Source organism: Dasypus novemcinctus, chromosome 1 (genome assembly GCF_030445035.2).
Source record: "Dasypus novemcinctus isolate mDasNov1 chromosome 1, mDasNov1.1.hap2, whole genome shotgun sequence".
NCBI lineage: Eukaryota > Metazoa > Chordata > Mammalia > Cingulata > Dasypodidae > Dasypus > Dasypus novemcinctus.
This window is the reverse complement of record NC_080673.1, coordinates 165,577,098-165,594,821: the sequence shown is the minus strand read 5'-3', so window position 1 is coordinate 165,594,821 and position 17,724 is coordinate 165,577,098. Positions and strand designations below refer to the sequence as shown.

Genomic DNA, 17,724 nt, shown 5'->3' with positions numbered 1-17,724 from the left:
CCAATGTCCAAAAACCTTTGCCTCATATATTTTGTCCAGTTTTCTAGTTATTTACAGCAGGAAGATTCTCTATCATGATACTCTAGCATGGCCATATAATTACATTTAAAAAATATCAGTCTGGCTGCCATGTGGAATGGATTATGAGAAGGTAAACATTATAGGCAGGGATACCAAATAAGAAGGCTATCACAGTAGTCCCAATGACAGATAATAGTGGCTTGGATTCAGATTGTAGTAATGAAAACAGAAAGAAGTGGACACACTCAGCATGTGTTTTCAAATTGGAGTTTTAGGATTTGATGCATTAGATACAGGGGAGGGAGGAAAGAAGAATCAAGGATAATATCTAGGTAGATAATATATAATGTGGGAAACTTCAGGATGAATAGTTTTGGGGTGATTTGGGAAGGTGGGCACAAGAATTCTTTTTTGCCCATCTTAACTTTGAGATGACTATTAGATGTCCAAATTCATAGAGATAGAAGGTAGACTACAGGATACCAGGGATAGGGGTGGGGCAAGGGGGAATGGAGAATTATTGCTTTATGGATATGGAGTTTCTGTTAGGGATAAAGGAAAAGTTTTGGTGATAGAGGTGGTGATAGTAGCACAACATTGTGACTGTAATTAATGCCACTGAATTGTATGTTTGAAAGTGGTGAAAGTGGGAAATTTTATGTTGTACATATGTTACCAGAATAAAAATTAAACGAAAAAAGTTGAATAGGTAGTCTGACATAGGAGTCTTGACTTCAGTAGACTGATTGGCAATGAAGATATATTTTTTCTCATTAGAGAAGTTGTGAGTTTACAGAAAAATCATGTATAAAATACAAGATTCCCATATACCACCCTATTATTAACACTTTGTATTGGTGTGGAATGCTTGTTACAATGGATGATAGCACATTATTATAGTTGTACTAATAATTATACTCCAAGGTTTAACTTAGAGTTCACTGTTTATGTGGTGTAGTTCCATGGATTTAAAAAAAAAAAAGTATTCTGTTACCATCTGTATAATCTCAATGTCCCCCTTTTTTTTCACATTCAGATATCTATTTCAGTGCTGTTGAGTATGTTCACAAAGTTGTGCTACCATCACCAATATTGATTACCAAAACATTTCCATTATTCCAAATAGGAACCCTGTACATTTTAGCCTTAAGTTAGATTGTCTCTATATAGTTGGCATTGAAAGCCATGGAACTGGTTAAGCTTTCTCTAAACAGGGAGAGTTGACAGGGAAGAGAAAGGTGCTTTTGGTCATCCAGACTAGGTAGTTGTAGCAAAGAAAACTGAAAAGAGGTGGCTAGTGAAGTATAACAATTGCTAGAGTGTGGTGTCACAGAAACCTGAGAAGAAAATGGCATGCATTCATTGGCTGAAATGATCACATGAAAACCATACACCTTTAAACTTGGGGAAATTTACCAAAGCATGCTGTATATGTCAAAGAAGGGAGAAAAATTTTTTTTCCTATAGGAATTTAAGTGAAGATTTAATTCTTAAATAACAATAAGCATGTAATTCTATGACTTACCCGTCATTAACAAAACCAATTTTTGATCACTTCTCACTTAGCCTACTTTTTCATATAAACACTCATTATATATTCTTCTTTGCATTATACATACAAATGCTACCTTTGTCAGCCATTGTTTGATAAGCAAGGCTTGAAGCCCTTCACACAAATTTGAAACTTATTAGTTTGCATCACTGAGGACACAATCTTTGTCTTAGTTTGCTTGTAGGCATCTATATGCCTGGAGAAATTAGAATTTTGTAGTACAACTATGCAAATCAAAAGAACCAGGCTTCTGGGGACTCGTATACAAGGTTCTGGGTTCAATCCCCAGCCCTGTTAACTCCAAAAAACAAAAACAAACAAAGAAACAAAAAACTAGGCTTCTGAGCTGAAAAATCTTATAGTAAGACAACAGGTTTGAAAGCCAGACTTACCTCAAAAGAAATGATTTATGGAATTCCTTTTGCTTTAAATTATCAAATGCTGGGCTTAAGAGGACTCAGATAATAGAGTAGTAGTGGGAAGCAGATTTGGCTCAATGGATAGAGTGTCTGCCTACCACATGGGAGGTCTAGGGTTCAAACCCAGGGCCTCCTGACCCTTGTGGAGCTGGCCCATGCATAGTGCTGATGGGTGCAAGGAGTGCCGTGCAACACAGGGGTGTCCCCCACCTAGGGGACCCCACATCAAGGAATGTGCTCTGTACAGAGAGCCGCCCAGCGTGAAAAAAGTGCAGCCTACCGCCTACACGGAGAGTTGACACAGCAAGATGATGCAACAAAAAGAGACACAGATTCCCGGTGCCGCTGACAAGAATACAGGTGGACACAGAAGAACACATAGCGAATGAACACAGAGAGCAGACAACTGTGGGGGTGGGGGGAGAGAAATAAAAATAAATAAATAAAAAATAGAGTAATAGTAGTATTTAATTAAACACTCAGTATTTATCAATTACTGCTCTAAGAAGAGCTTTACATAACTCTATGAGGTGGGTACTGTTATCACCCATTTTTTTTTTTATAGATGGGAAAACTTAGGCACAGACAATTTTAAGGACCTGCCTAATGCTATAGAGCAGGAGTTCTCAATCTTTTTTTCCATGGACCCCTTTGCCAGTCAGGGGTAAACCACAGATCCCTTACTAAGTTCACACTGTATTGTGTATTATATAATATATCACACCTGCACAAATATATCCCCACAAGAATAATGTTTTTTTGAATTTCAATTCAATCTCACAAACTGCTTGTTAAGAACCACTGCCATAGAGCTAGAAAGGGGAGTAACTAGAATTCAAACTCTAGTCTGACTCTAGATCTAGAGCCCACGCTTTAACCACTCATATTCTACCATGCTTCCACTTAGGACAGTGAGGCTTGACTGAAGTACTCAGGTAGATTAAAGATAAGACATAGTGAAAATAAAAAATGAGTTCACCTTTTCCCAGCCATGAGAAATTGTGGGATGGAGAAGAACAGATGTTTGTGCCCCTTTAGATAAGTCAGAATCTTGCCCTGGTTTACTCTGGGTTTCTGGGAAACTTCCTCACTGACTGCCCCAAACCAGTACTGGGGAACCTGTATCCCTGGTTGTATATCCAGATGGATGCAGATAACGTCAGAGAACTTGGTGAAACAATATGTTGTTGAACAGACTCTGAATTTTAGCTTTCCCAGGCTTCACTCAGTTTCTGTTTGTAACAAGACACAGGAAGCTTTCGTCAAAGTCTTAACTAAATATCAGAGGGCCTAATGAGAGCAGAGGTTAAACTAAGTCAGCCAAGGAAAGCCATAGTTCTGATCAGGTAAGACCAAACTATGGTTTCCGTAGCAGCAGATGTCAGCTGAGAATGCTAGCAAGGCAGGTAGGAATCTGACACAAGGGCCAAAGGAACCAGAAGATATTATTAATACTGTGCAAGGAATCCTGATTCTCCAGATTTTCCTTTCCCTCTTATACACCCCATGCTACCTCCTGCCTTGACACATACTTGGTTGCATTGTTGTCAGTGTAATAGTTTTTTGTGTTTTTTAAAATGTTATTTCCAAATTAGTCACATCATATCCAATTCGTATTATACCGAATTCATAATATGCTCCAGGAGAAATGCCTGAATTTAGTAACTGGATTGCAGAAAATAGTAGAGCAGTGCTGAGAAAATAGATGTATAAAGATAAAGCCAGAATGTTTTAATCAAACTTCTTAGCTTGCAAGCTATCTTCAGTTAGGTTGAGCAAGAAAGGAAATTTTTCTTATAAAGATAGTAGAAATCTCATGCAGCTTAAACCAGGACTCAGCAGGAGAATGAAATTGGGAACTGGAAAGGTGTTAGGACTTTCTTGTTCTGCTTATCTCTGGCTCTGCTTCTCTCTGCACATGTACTTATTTCTTTTTCTCTCAAATCTGCCTTCTTTGCTTCTAGTCTATATGGAAAAAGATCTAATGATGCACCCAACTTCTGAGCTTATTGTGTTATAGCTGTATGTTCATTTATTTACTTAGATTAATTTATTATTTCTAAATCCCTATTCTAAATTTCTGTGACCATAGATTCAATTGCTCAGTGTAAGGCCAATCCCCAGTGCCAATGGAGTGGTATATTCAGAAATGCAAATAAACTGCTGGAGGTCAATTCCTACAGATCTTCTGCGGCTTGGGGCTAGACAGTATTATTCCTAGGAAAGAATAATCATTGTAAGATCAAAGCATATCTCAGCATGTTCATACTGAAGGGACAAAAGCTAATTTTAAGAGGTGATAGAGGAAGAAGTAAGGTAACTACTTAGAAAAAAAAATTGATTTCCTCCTTATTAAAATTATGTTTCACCTTTTTTTTTTTTTGGTCTTGTCAGACATCCTTGGGTTTAATCACTCTTATACCCTATGTGCCAACTTGTGTCTTTTCCTTCATTTATTCATAAGATATCATCCAAGATAACATATCACTTTTGACATATGCAAAATCTTTAAGAACTCATTCGTGCATAAAACACAATTGTCTTTATTATAGTATGTGACTAGGTTAAAATAAAGAGTCTACATCCTCTTCCTTTCTCAATTCCCAGCCCTCACTCCAGCCCAAGGATCTGTCTGCAAATTAAGTTGTTGGACTTTTGTGAGGCAGAATTGGAGAATGGGCAGCAAAAGACTAGCGAGGGAAGAAGAGGGCAAAGACTTGGTGAGATAGGCTGGTAGCTTCCAAGGAAGGGGTGGGCAGATTATAAGAGCTAAAAACCTTGGGAGCAGATGTGGCTCAAGCTGTTGAGCACCCACCGCCCACCTGAGAGGTCCCGGGTTTGGTTCCCAGTGTCTTCTGAACAAACAAAAACAACAAGCAAAACAAAACAAAACAAAAAACAACTCAGGGAAGCCAATGCAGCTTAGTGGTTGAGCACTGGCTTCCCACATACGAGGTCCCAGATTCATTCCCCAGATCCCCAGTATCTCAAAAAACAAACAAACAAACAAACCTATAAACCAGTGTTTAGGAGGTATTTTGGCAAATGAGAAACTCTGGGGCGTTATGGGGTATGAAAGAATTAGAGAGGCTAAGAGAAAGGATAAGAGAAGCTCAACATTATAAGTAAGATCCTCTTTCATGTTTTCCAAAGGACGCAAAGGTTGGTGTTCCTTTATTACTACTTTCACTCTTCAGATGATACTTCTTTGATTTGATTCCATGTGGAGTCTGGGTCCTGAAGGTACCAGATTCATAAAGATTGCAAATATCTCATCATAGCACTGTAATTTGTCTTTATCAAGAATTGAAATATATTTTAATGTGAAAATGAACGTATTTTATGGCATTGTTAAAGTATATTTTGATTCCAAAGTTTTAAATTTCAACTTTGGTATTTTTGGTAACAGACATTTTCCTTGTCTTGCAGATCAAGCTATTTTGGAAACTATATTAGTAGACAGCTATATCTTCCCAAATACTACAATAGTAAGTGGACTTTTAAAAATATAATTAACTTGTCTCATGATTGTTTTTAGAAAGTGTTAAAAAGCCTTCAGAATTAAATAATAGTTTGCTTAGTGCTGAAACCTCTTCAAAACACATCTTTAATTCTTCCCTGCTTCTAATATTTCTAATACTGACCCTTGTCTTTTCCTTTTTGGCGAACATACTAAAAACCGTCTTTTTTGAAAGGTAGGTTTATTCCTGGATCTCTTCCTGTTTTGAAAGACTTTTCCTATCCCCAAATTCATCCAAACTATGCAAAAATAGTCACATTCCTATTCCCTCATGAAAAATAGTGGAATTAGAAAAGTTTGCTATTAGATGTTGTTTTGTATACTTTTCTCTATGTGTGTTTCCCCTTGGTAGCCAGATCATTTGAACAGCCTTATTATTGTGATGCTGTATGATTTCCAAGATAGAAAATTTGAAGCTCGCCTCCTTTCTGATACCGAAGACACCATATCGGAAGTTCAAGAAGTAGAGAACCTTCTTATTAGGTAATTGTGAAAGTGAAAAGAATGTTTTCTATGAAATTGATACTAGTATATTCTTTTATAAAATTTTGCACAGTATTATATGTAGATAAATGTTAAAAATTTGCGAGGAATTGTCCTGCATGACGTTGCAATGATGGATACAGGTCATTATATATTTTGTCATAACTTACAAGGTGGTGTGGGGCACAGTGTAGACTAATGTGAACTATAATCCATGGTTGGTGATAGTGCTTCAATGTGTGTTCATCAGTTGTAGCAAGTATACCACACTAATGAGGGATGTTGTTGGTGTAGGGAAGTGGAGAGGGAGTGGGGTATGTGGGAGTCCCCTATACTTTTTATGTAGCATTTACGTAATCTAAAGATTTATTGTAAGCTTTACAATAAATAAGTTTTAAAAAATTGCAAGGAAAAAGGACAAAAATTCATAGATATCTTGAGTTCCTTTACAAATGATTTTGTGCAGGTTAAATGTCCTGTTTAAAATTATGTTTTGTTAGGTTGATAAATGGTAAGCGGCTCTCCTTATGGGATACACTCCTTGTTAGCGGGGCTCTCCTATGCGGTGGACACCCCTGTGTGGCATGGCACTCCTTCTGCGCATCAGTACTGCACACGGGCCAGCTCACCACACAGATCAGGAGGTTCTGAATTTGAACCCTGGACCTCCCATATGGTAGGCAGATGCTCTATCAGTTGAGCCAAATCTGCTTCCCGTAGAATATATATTTTTTTAATCCATAGAACTGCACTACACAGTGAACCCTAAGTTAAACCATTTACTGTGTGTTGTTGTCAATTGTAACAAATGTTCTGCAAGGTGTTAATAATAGGGTTGTATATGGGAATCTTGTATTTTATGCATGATTTCTCTGTAAGCCTATAATTTCTCTAATTAAAAAAAAGAAAAAAATCAAGTTGTTTTTGAAAGCTTGAACAGCAAGATTCAATTTGTAGGCATGTATAAAATCATGAAAAAGTCCTAATTTTGCTTATACCTAAATTAAACTTCAATTGGAACAGCTATTATTTATTTACTTAACTTTACTAACAGCTCTTAAAAAATCTACCATATATCAAATGAGAAAATTTCAACAGTAGATAAAAACCCAATATTTCACCAAATGAAAAACAATTGTTTTCTACTTGGCTAAGAGGAAAGTAACATGTTTTTAAATTTAGATACTAGGGGAAGCTTATATAAGGATAATAATAAGTATCTCAAAGTGTATTTGGGAGATCTAATTAAACTAATGCATGTAAAATGCTTAGCTTGGAGCCAGACACACAATAAACGGTCAAAAATGTTGTGCTACTGTTGTTATGGCTCTTGTTATGATGTTGCCGAACTGTAATAGAAAACACAATATAAAAAAATAAAATCTGTGGGAAGAGTGTTACCTAGTGAATAGTAGGAGGCAACATTGTTAATATTGATGTCTGTTTTATATTTTTATGGGATATTCAAGTTCACTGAAGATTATTTCTTGGCTTTAAGAAAATATTCAATTATATTTAAAGAGAGGCACATTTCTGATGAGCTAGACATTAAAATAGCAACCAAAAACCTGAGAAATTTTGTTCATTGTTAGGTAAAATTTCTGAAAACTTTGAAGCTGTAGAGGAGTAAATAAAACCCATTTCTTTAAAAAAATAAATTGAGGGAAAATGGTATATTAGGATTCTTTTTGCTCCTGACAGAGACCCCAAATCAAATTAGATTAAGCAAAAAGGATATTTTATTATTAGGTATCTTGTGGAAGAATTGAACATGAGACTGCAAGAAGTTGAAGTGAACAAACATTGAGACTTCAGGAAGGGCAGCAATGCAGCTGTGCTTCTACTACCTTGAACCCATCATCTAGTTGCTCTTCAACTCTTGTCTCTTTCTCTTTGTGCTTTGGTGTCAGTCTTTTTTCTCTTTGTTACCAGAGTGGGAAACTTGGCTGCAAACAAATGAGGAACTTTATTCTCTTACAGTGTTAAACACTACTTGTTTGACTTGCTTGACTTGGGCCACATCCAAAAATTCACTTGTGCCAACCCCTTGTCCAATCAACTGGGAACTAACTATATGGATGGGTGGAAGGAGCAAAGGAGCATTTGCTCTTCCTGAAGAGAGGGGAGTTCTATTCCCAGAAGGGGAGGGCTGCTTAGAAGACAAACTAGTAGGTTTCTACTATAAATGGAAACACTAGGAATAATTCTTTTTGGCTTTATTTATAGATGTGACGTTTCTTGGAATAGGATGTATTAGGTACAATTTTTTTTTCAAAGATTTATTTTTTATTACTTTCTCGGCCCACCCCCCCCAGTTGTCTGCTCTCTATGTCCATTTGCTGCATTTCTTCTGTGACTGCTTCTATCCTTATTAGTGGCACTGGAAATCTGTGTTTCTTTTTGTTGCGTCATCTTGCTCCGTCAGCTCTCCGTGTGTGCGGTGCCATTCTTGGGCAGGCTGCACTTTCTTTCGGGCTGGACGGCTCTCCTTACAGGGTGTACTCCTTGCACGTGGGGTTCCCCTACGCAGGGGACACCACTGGGTGGCATGGCACTCCTTGCGCACATCAGCACTGTGCATGGGCTAGCTCCACACAGGTCAAGGAGGCCCAGGGTTTGAACCGCGGACCTCCCATGTTGTAGGCGGACACCCTATCCATTGGGCCAAGTCCGCTTCCCTATTAAGTATAATTTGATGTTACATACAATATTTGTTCCATTTGAAAACATGATTTGCTATTCAAATATATACTTAAATATTTTAACTTCTTTTTTTGCCAGTTTAATTATATTAAATTAAATTTCAGGGTTTTTTGATACATGGGTAGTAAGAATAGATTTGAAAGCCAAAGTCATAATAATCATTAACATTTATAGAACATCTATATATTAGATTCTCTGCTAAGCACTTTACATGAATTATTTTATTTAATCCTTATGATAATTCTATAAGGATACATCCTTATAGATGTGTAGATGAAAAAAAAAAGACGACTACAGAAGTTAAATAATTTGGCCAAATGAATCTAACACAGCCAGTGCCAGGATTCAAACAGAGCCTATGCTTCTGACCATTGTGCTTTTTGGTTTATACTGTATATTAAGTAAAACAAAAGTTTTTTTCCTTAGGACTTTTGGCCTCTGCAGTTAAGCATATCTAGAGAGTAGCAGCTCATTTTCAGTAAAGAAACTGAGGGAGGGGGGACTTAAAAATGAATTGAATAGAACTTTCACTAAAACTTTGTTTAAAAACGTCTTATCTAAAACTGTTCACCAATTTTCTGCTACTTATATGTCAAATTTATCATCTTTATGAACTTCTGGAAATAGATGGAGACAGAGTTATAGCTTTCACATGCTTATTTCTTGCTTTTTAAAAGTAGACTAATTTCTATTATATGGTAAAAATGAAGATACCTAAAGAAATCAAAGGGTATGTCCTACTTGGGCAAGGATCTTTTGAGAATGAATAATTTTGATAATACCATAGTCTCCATTCCTGACCCAAATACTTCCAAGACATTTTATTTTTCACGACATTAGGAAGTACCTTTCCAACATTAACTACTGTTTTATAACCTGAATGTAACCCTTATAGTGTAGGTACCTGCAGCATAAGCACTTGTTTCATTCTTAGTGGGTAATTTTTTTTTCTTAGTTTCCACCCTTTAATTGGAAACCTAGGAAATAATTACTACTTTCCCAATCATAATTGACATTTGCACCAGCAGCCACATAACTACCTTTGGAATTATAATAAACAGGCAACATTGTATGAAGTCAGTAGATATGTTATCACTATTTAAAGATCTCTAAAGGAACTCATTACCCTTGATTAACATATTGCTTTTTACTGTGTTGTATTGCCACTGTTCTGTCCAAAAGGGCCACCTTGAAGTCTCTTTACCATCTGATGGTATACAAGTCTTCCTGATCTCATTCTATCTTTTGTCCTACACCTGGGTAAATTCCAGAAATAAGTCTAGGTGTTTTTTTTTTACATTTTTTTTCATTTATTGAAATATATCACTCAAACATACATAAACAATAAATGTATAATAGTTGTGAACTTACAAAACAAACATATATAATATCAAACATATATAACATCTCACCCTACCACCAATAACTTGCATTGTTTTTAAACCTTTTTAACTAATGATTAAAGAGCATTGTCAAAATATTACTACTAAACAAAAGTATTTTTCCCCTAACCAATCCAATTATTATCTTTATATCGTTTATATATGAACATATATAAACAATTAAGTGTATGGTAAAAATTGTGAACTTACAAAGCAAACATACATAACATCATACAGGGATCCCATACATCAACCCTCCACCAACACCTTGCATTGTCATGAGACGTTTGTTACAAACTATGAAAGAACATTGTCAAAATCTTACTACTAATCGTAATTCTTTTGGTGTGTTTTCCCCCAACGTACCCTATTATTATTTTTTAAATATATTTTTTATGACAGAAGTTGTAAATTTATAAAACAACCATGCACGTGTGCAGAATTCCCAAACAACACCCCTCCATCAACATACCACAATGCAATGTGTCATTTGCTGCAGATAAAATAATGTCATCTGATTATTGCCATGTCCATAGTGTACATTTGGCTCACATTTTCCATACTGCCTCAGTATCAACATAGGACATCTTTTGCGTTGATGCAAGAATATTAAATTATTACTACTAACCACAGTCTATAGGTCACTCTAACTGTATTTTTCCCATGCTTCTCCACATTCCCAACACCCTGCAGTAGTGATATACATTTGTTCTAGCTAGCAAAGGACACTCTTGCATCTGTACCATCAGCCACAATTCTTACCCACCTCTTGGTTTACTGTGCTATCCAGTTCCTAGATTATTCTCAAGCATTCTGTCAATTGGCATTTACTTAACTAGACTACCATTTTCAGTCACATCCCCATTTATAAACTAGCTGTTACTCATTGTGTGGTACCATCCACTCTATACATTTCCACAATCTTACAATAAAGCTAATTAAAACTTCTACATACATTAAACATCAGTAGTCCACTCAGTCCTTCTCTTACCTCCTTTAAGAATCCACCACCTACCACTAAGTCTTGAAGATATTTTCCAATAATTTCTTCTAGAAGTTTTATGGTTCTTGCATTTATTTTTAGTTTTTTTGATCCATTTTGAGTTAGTTTTTGGATAAGGTTTGAGATAGGGGTCCTCTTTCCTTCTTTTAGCTATAGATTTCCAATTCTTTCAGCACCATTTGTTGAATGCATTTGTTCTTCCCAAGCTGTGTGAGTTCGACAGGCTGGTCAAAAATCACTTGACCATACCTGTGAGGGTCTGTTTCTGAGCCATAAATTTGGTTCCATTGGTCTATTGTGTCTGTCTTTAGGCCAATACCTATGTACACTATAGGTAGGTATTATGATTTAAAGTCTGGAGATGAGGGTTCACTTTTCCTTTTTATGATACTTCTGGCTATTCAGGACTCCTTACCCTTCCAAATAAATTTAATGATAGTGTTTTCCATTTTTTCTTTAATGCTGGTGTTATTTTTATCAGGATTGCATTAAATCTGTATATCAATTTGAGTAGAATTGACATCTTAGTGATATTTAGTCTTCCGATCCATGAGCATGGAATGTTATTCCAGTTATTTAGGGCTTTTTTGATTTGTTTTAACATGGAGTTGCAGTTTTCTGAATACAAGTGCTTTACATAATTGGTTAAGTTTATTCCTGACTATTTGAGTTTTATCTGTCCTATTTTATTTTCACCATTCTTTTGATACTTTTAGTTACTTTTATTGATATAATCTTCCTTTCTAGACTCTCTTCCAGGCCCCTCTCTCCTGTCTTTTCTTTTCAGGCTCTAGCACACCCTTTAGTATTTCCTGAAAATCTGGTCTCTTGCTTGGAAATTCTCTCACTTTCTGTTTATCTGTGAATATTCAAATTTCACCCTCATTTCTAAAGACAGTCTTGCTGGATATAAGATTCTTGGCTGGAAGTTATTCTCTTGTAGTATCTTAACTGTATCAGATCACTGTCGTCTTGCCTCCATGGTTTCTGGTGAGAAATCAGCACTTAGTCTTATTGAATATCACATATGTTATGAATTGCTTTTCTCTTGCTACTCTCAGAATTCTCTCTTTGTCTTTGGCCTTTGACATTCTGATGAGCATGTGTCTTGGAGTTGGTCTGTTTGGATTTTTTCGGATGGGAGTACATTGTGCTTCTTGGACAGAGATATCTATGTCCTTCAGTAGGGTTGGGAAATTTTTTACCATTGTTTCTTTAAATATACCTTCTGCCCCTTTTCCCTTCTCTTCTCCTTCAGGGACACCCATGACACGTATGTTTGCATGCCTTTTGCTGTCATTTAGTTCCCTGAGACCTTGTTCAATTTTTTTCCATTCTTTTCTTCATCTGTTCTTTTGTATGTTCAGTTTCAGAAGCCATTTCTTCAACCTCACCAATCTTTTCTTATGTTTCTTCAAATCTGCTGTTATATGATTCCAATGTTTTTTAAATTTCATTGATTGCACCTTTCATTCCCATAAGATCTGCTATTTTTCTATGTATGTTTTCAAATTCTTCTTTGTGCTCATCCAGTGTCTTTTTAATATCCTCAATCTCTTTAGCCATCTCATTGAATTTATTAAGGAGATTTGTTTGAACATCTATGATTAGTTGTCTCAACTCCTTTATGACATGTGGAGGCTTCTCTTGTTCCTTTAACTGGGCCATAGCTTCCTATTTCTTGTTTTGGATTGTAATTTTTGGCTGGTGTCCTCGCATCTGGCTTACTAGAGTATTTTTTCTGGACGCAGTTTTTCTCTCTAGTTTAGGGCTTCCTATCATTTCTCCCTTGCTGGTTATGCAGTAGGAGCCAAGCATGTAGTTGGTGCTATAAACTGTGGAGGCTCAAGCTGCCCTCATTGCACCACGGACCAGTGAAGCTTCTTCTAACTTTCTCCTTTGCCAGGGGTAGGGACAGAGTCACAGCTATGTGGAATAATCCACATGCAGGCCTAGACTGTAGTTGCCCAGAGAGATTGATGGAGGTTCTCATCCCTTTCTCCCCTACCTGGGGCAGGGATGGAGCTGCAGGTGTGGGTAGCAATCTATGCAGTACAGGTCCATGATGACTGCAGTTGCCCTTGTAGACTTCTGATTTTCAGTCTGTGCTAGCCAAAGTTCCCTGCAGTTACCTGTATAGGCTGGTGCAGGGCTCCTCTGCCTCCTCCCTGCCAGAGGTAGGGCTGAAGCCTAGGCTAGGGCAGCAGGCTGATATGTGTGAACGAAACTGGTTCCTGTGGACACTGAGAGTTTCAGTCAACCAGGCTTCCCCTCAGGCTGGGGGTGGAGTCAGAATGGCGACTACTGGCCTCTTTCTAACTTGGGCTGGTTCTCACCCCAGCTGTTCCCAGGGTTATCTCTTAGCCAGCCTAGTCTTCCAATCAGTAGCTGAAATCGGCAGTCAACCATCTCCTCCTCCCCTGTTTCTGGGAAATGGAGTTTCTAATTCCCATCACAGAGCCCCTTCTGGGGTGGCTTGTGCCTCCAGAGTAGGACAATCACCAGCCTCCTTGGCTTGGCCGGTAATTTCCAGAGAGGCTGGTGCAGGTCCCCACAGCTTCCTCCCTGCTGGAGGTGGCCCTGGGGCCTAGGCTAGACCTGCAATATGATCTGAATGGAAAGAAGCTGGTCCCCACCAGCACTGGGATTTTCAGTCCGCCTGCTTCCCCTCGTGCCAGGCACGGAGTTAAGATGGCGGCTACTGGCCTCTTTCCAACTTGGACAGGCTCAAACTTTAGCTGTTCTCAGTATTATACTGTAGCCCGCTGAATTTCCTCATCAGTAACTGAAATTGGTGCCCAACCATCTCTTCCTCTCCCGTTTTAGGGAAGTGGAGCTTTCAATTCCAGCCGCAGAACAGCTACTGAGGCTGCTTGTGCCTCCAGTGGAGGATGGGAACTGGTCTCCATGGAGTGGAGCGCTCTACTTATGAGTCTTCTCTGCAGATGGGCAGTCTCCTCCTTCCACTCCCCCAATAACGTTGCAGGATGCTCTTCTGGCCTCCTGGAGCCCCCAAACAGGTGCTTCAGCTAGCTCCAGAGAGCTCTGGGTGTTTGCTAACTGCCCTGTAGCAGGAGCTGACTCTAGGAGCTCCTTACTCTGTCACCATCTTGCTGGTTTCTCCTGAGTCTAGGTATTTTTTGTTGTTATGATTTAGTTAGTAGCAAATTCTTCCAGAAGAATTTGAAGCTTTTACTATAAAAATAACTTTATTTCTGGATGCTGACCCACTTGTTACATCTCGTCCTCTTCCATGAATCATTCTTGGGAGTCAGAAAAACTGCAGATTGCTAACTAGAAACTGTCTTTCTTCTCTGAAGTTTTTTTTTTTTTTTTTCTTTTTCCCTAGGTAGACTGATAAGGTTATACTCATGGAGAAAATTTTAAAAATCCATATTTTGGGCTTATTTTAATGCTCCTGTGTACAAATACCTAAATACATAGCAACTGATAAATAAAAGAATGGTCATCTCTGGCAGAATTTTTTCTGGGTCTTTGTGCTCCTCTTATACCTTCTCTCCTTCTTGTGGCATCAATTTATTTCTGGCTACCTGATCTCAGATCATGTATTTATATATTTATACTTCTCTATTATCAGCTTAATGTTTTGGCTGCTTAACTGTCATTGTCAGATTCACAGTTGTGTCTGTTTCTACTTAACTTGCCAATACAACCTGCTTCTCTTAGGATTTTTCCTGCATCTGTGTTTACCTGTTTTCTATTCACCAATTTTCAGTTCCTGCTCTTTAGCATACTTGGGCACCTACACACTTCAGAGCTGACCTTTTGTTGCCAACTTTCTATGCTCAACAATCATTTACTCTTTTGGGACTTCCAGCCAACCAGGCTATACTCCCCTGCTCCCTGTCTCCCAAACCCAGCATGGACAGTATGGACCATCTTAAGTATGCTTCTTATTTTGTTTGGGAGATTTTGAGATACACTTCATCAGTGACTAAGACATCTGAATCTATTCCTATAGGGACCAGAGCACCTTGTATAAATGAAGCACTGCCCACTTTCAAACATTACCAGCAATTCTGTAGTCCTGCTTTAATAATTTGCTTTCATCTGCTTATGTGGCAGTTTGAAGCTTTTGTGAACCACAGAAAATATGTTCTCAAAGCTAATCCATTCATGTGCATCTAAACCTATTGTAGGTAAGATCTTTTCATTAAATTACTTCAGTTAAGACCTTTGATTAGATTGCATGACCCAGGGTGGGTGTTAATCCTCTTACTGAAGTCCTGTATAAATGAAGGAATAAAAAGCTGCAGACAGGTGGAAGAGCGGAGGGGGTTCTGGGAAGATGGCATCAGAGTAGGTAGGCTGGGCTTACTTCTCCTTACAAAAACAGTGGAGGAAAGGCAGCTTTTGAAAGGAGCTGCTTTGGAGATCTGCAGACCAGGAAAATGACGCATGCATCATCCAGCAGGGAGTGGGGATAGATAGATGAAGAGGCTGAAATGAAAACTGTGAGTTACATGATAAGATGAAGATATGGCCCAGCCAAAGGAACAAATTAAAAATCCTAATAAGACAGAGGATTTAAAACAACTAATCAGTTTAGTTCACACAAATCTCCTAAATCAATTCAAGGAGTTGAAGGAGTATATGGCTAAAGAGATAAAGGAGGGAAGTGGACTTGGCCCAGTGGTTAGGGCTTCCATCTACCACATGGGAGGTCCGTGGTTCAAATGCCAGGCCTCCTTGACCCGTGTGGAGCTGGCCCATGCGCAGTGCTGATGCGCGCAAGGAGTGCCGTGCCACGCAGGGGTGTCCCCCGCGTAGGGGAGCCCCATGTGCAAGGAGTGCGCCCCATAAGGAGAGCTGCCCAGTGTGAAAGAAATTGCAGCCTGCCCAAGAATGGTGCTGCATACATGGAGAGTTGACGCAGCAAGATGATGCAACATAAAGAAACACAGATTCCCATGCTGCTGACAACAACAGAAGCAGACAAAAAAGAATACGCAGCAAATGGACACGGAGAACAGACAACTGGGGCGGGCGAGGGGGGAAGGGGAGAGAAATAAATAAAATAAATCTTTTTTAAAAAGAGAGATAAAGGATATTAAGATGACACTGGTTGGACATAAAGAAAAATTTGAAAGCTTGTAAGGAAAAATACATCTTATGAGAATGAAAGACAGAATGGATGAGATTAGAAATACATTAGAAAAAAAGAGAAATACATTAGAGGCTTATGACAGCAGATTTGAAATGGCAGAAGAACAGATAAACAAATTAGAGGACAGAGAATCTGAATTTGAAAAGACAGAAGAACAGAGACAAGAATCGAAAAAAATTAACAGGGTTTCAGGGAATTGAATGATAGCATGAAACACACAAACCTACTCCTTATGGGTGTCTAGGAAGGATAAGAGAAAAGGGGTGGAAAGAATATTTGAGGACATTGTGGCTGAAAATTTCCCAACCCTTCTGAAAGACATAAATATCAATATCCAAGAAGGTCGGCGTACTCCAAACAGAATAAATCTGAATAGACATACTCTGAAACACATGCTATTCAGAATGTCAAATGCCAAAGATAGAGAATTCTGAAAGCAGCAAGAGAAAAGCAGTTCATCACATACAAAGGATACTCAATAAAGCTAAGTACCTATTTCTCGTCAGAAACCATGGAGGTGAGTAGACAGTGGTATGATATATTTAAGATACTGAAAGAAAAAAACTGCCAGCCAAATATTCTTTATCTAGCAAACCTGTCCTTCAAAAATGAGGGTGAGTTTAAAGTTTTCACAGATAACAGAAACTGAGAGAGTTTTTCACCATAAGACCAGTCTTCAAAGAAATACTAAAGGGAGTGCTGCAGCCTGAAAGGAAAAGACATGAGAGAAAGGCTTGGAAAGCCAAAAGATAAAATGAACAAAGTAAGTAAAGCCTTTCAAATAATGACATTGAATGTTAATGGATTGAACTCTACAATAAAAAGGCACAGACTGGCAAGAGAGATAAAAAAAAATATAAGCCCTAAAGAGTTCAACTCAAGATTGCTTTTCTCACCGAAGTCAGTTGCCATGCATTGAAGCAAGAAGGCAGGCAATCTCTCCTGGTCTCTCCTTTCTTCTTCCTCTTAAGTCTCCATGGGCCCAGCTTCTTCTGATCTCAGCTGTGGTCTGGTATAGGGCTTGTCTCTCAGAGCTTTTCTGCTGTTCTTTCTCTTTTCTCATGTGTGTTTTCCTGAGTGAGTGTCCATTTATACAGCCTCTTAAGTCTCCACGGGCCCAGCTTCTGATCCCAGCTGTGGTCTGGCATAGGGCACGTCTCTCAGAGCTTCTGTGCTGTTCTTTCTCTTTTCTCATTTATCTTCTTCCGTGTGTTTTCTTGAGTGAGTGTCCATTTATATAGCCTACCAAAGGAGTGGAGACTTAAAATGAGTTACACCCTACTGACATGGTTAAATCAAACTCCTGATCTTAGCATAATTTAATCAAAGACATCTCAGCTGAATCTAATACAATCAAAGGATATCATACCCAGAGGAACAGACCAGTTTGTAAACATAATCTCTCTTTTTGGGATTCATAAATAATCTCAAACTGCCACAGTCGGTTCTTCAAGAAGATCAACAAAAATACAAACCCTTAGCTAGACTAAAGGAAAAAAAAGAGAAAAGAGGC

The 17,724-nt window shown here is 38.2% G+C and overlaps 1 protein-coding gene across 1 annotated transcript in view; it reads left to right on the top strand.

Moving 5' to 3' along the window:
• NSUN7 (NOP2/Sun RNA methyltransferase family member 7) overlaps window positions 1–17,724 on the top strand; it is a 109,624-nt gene that overhangs the window by 11,461 nt on the left and 80,439 nt on the right. The window contains exons 3-4 of the mRNA XM_058299459.2: window positions 5,422–5,480; window positions 5,865–5,995. Coding sequence (XP_058155442.1) covers window positions 5,422–5,480; window positions 5,865–5,995 — 190 coding nt within the window. The remainder of the gene's footprint in view (window positions 1–5,421; window positions 5,481–5,864; window positions 5,996–17,724) is intronic.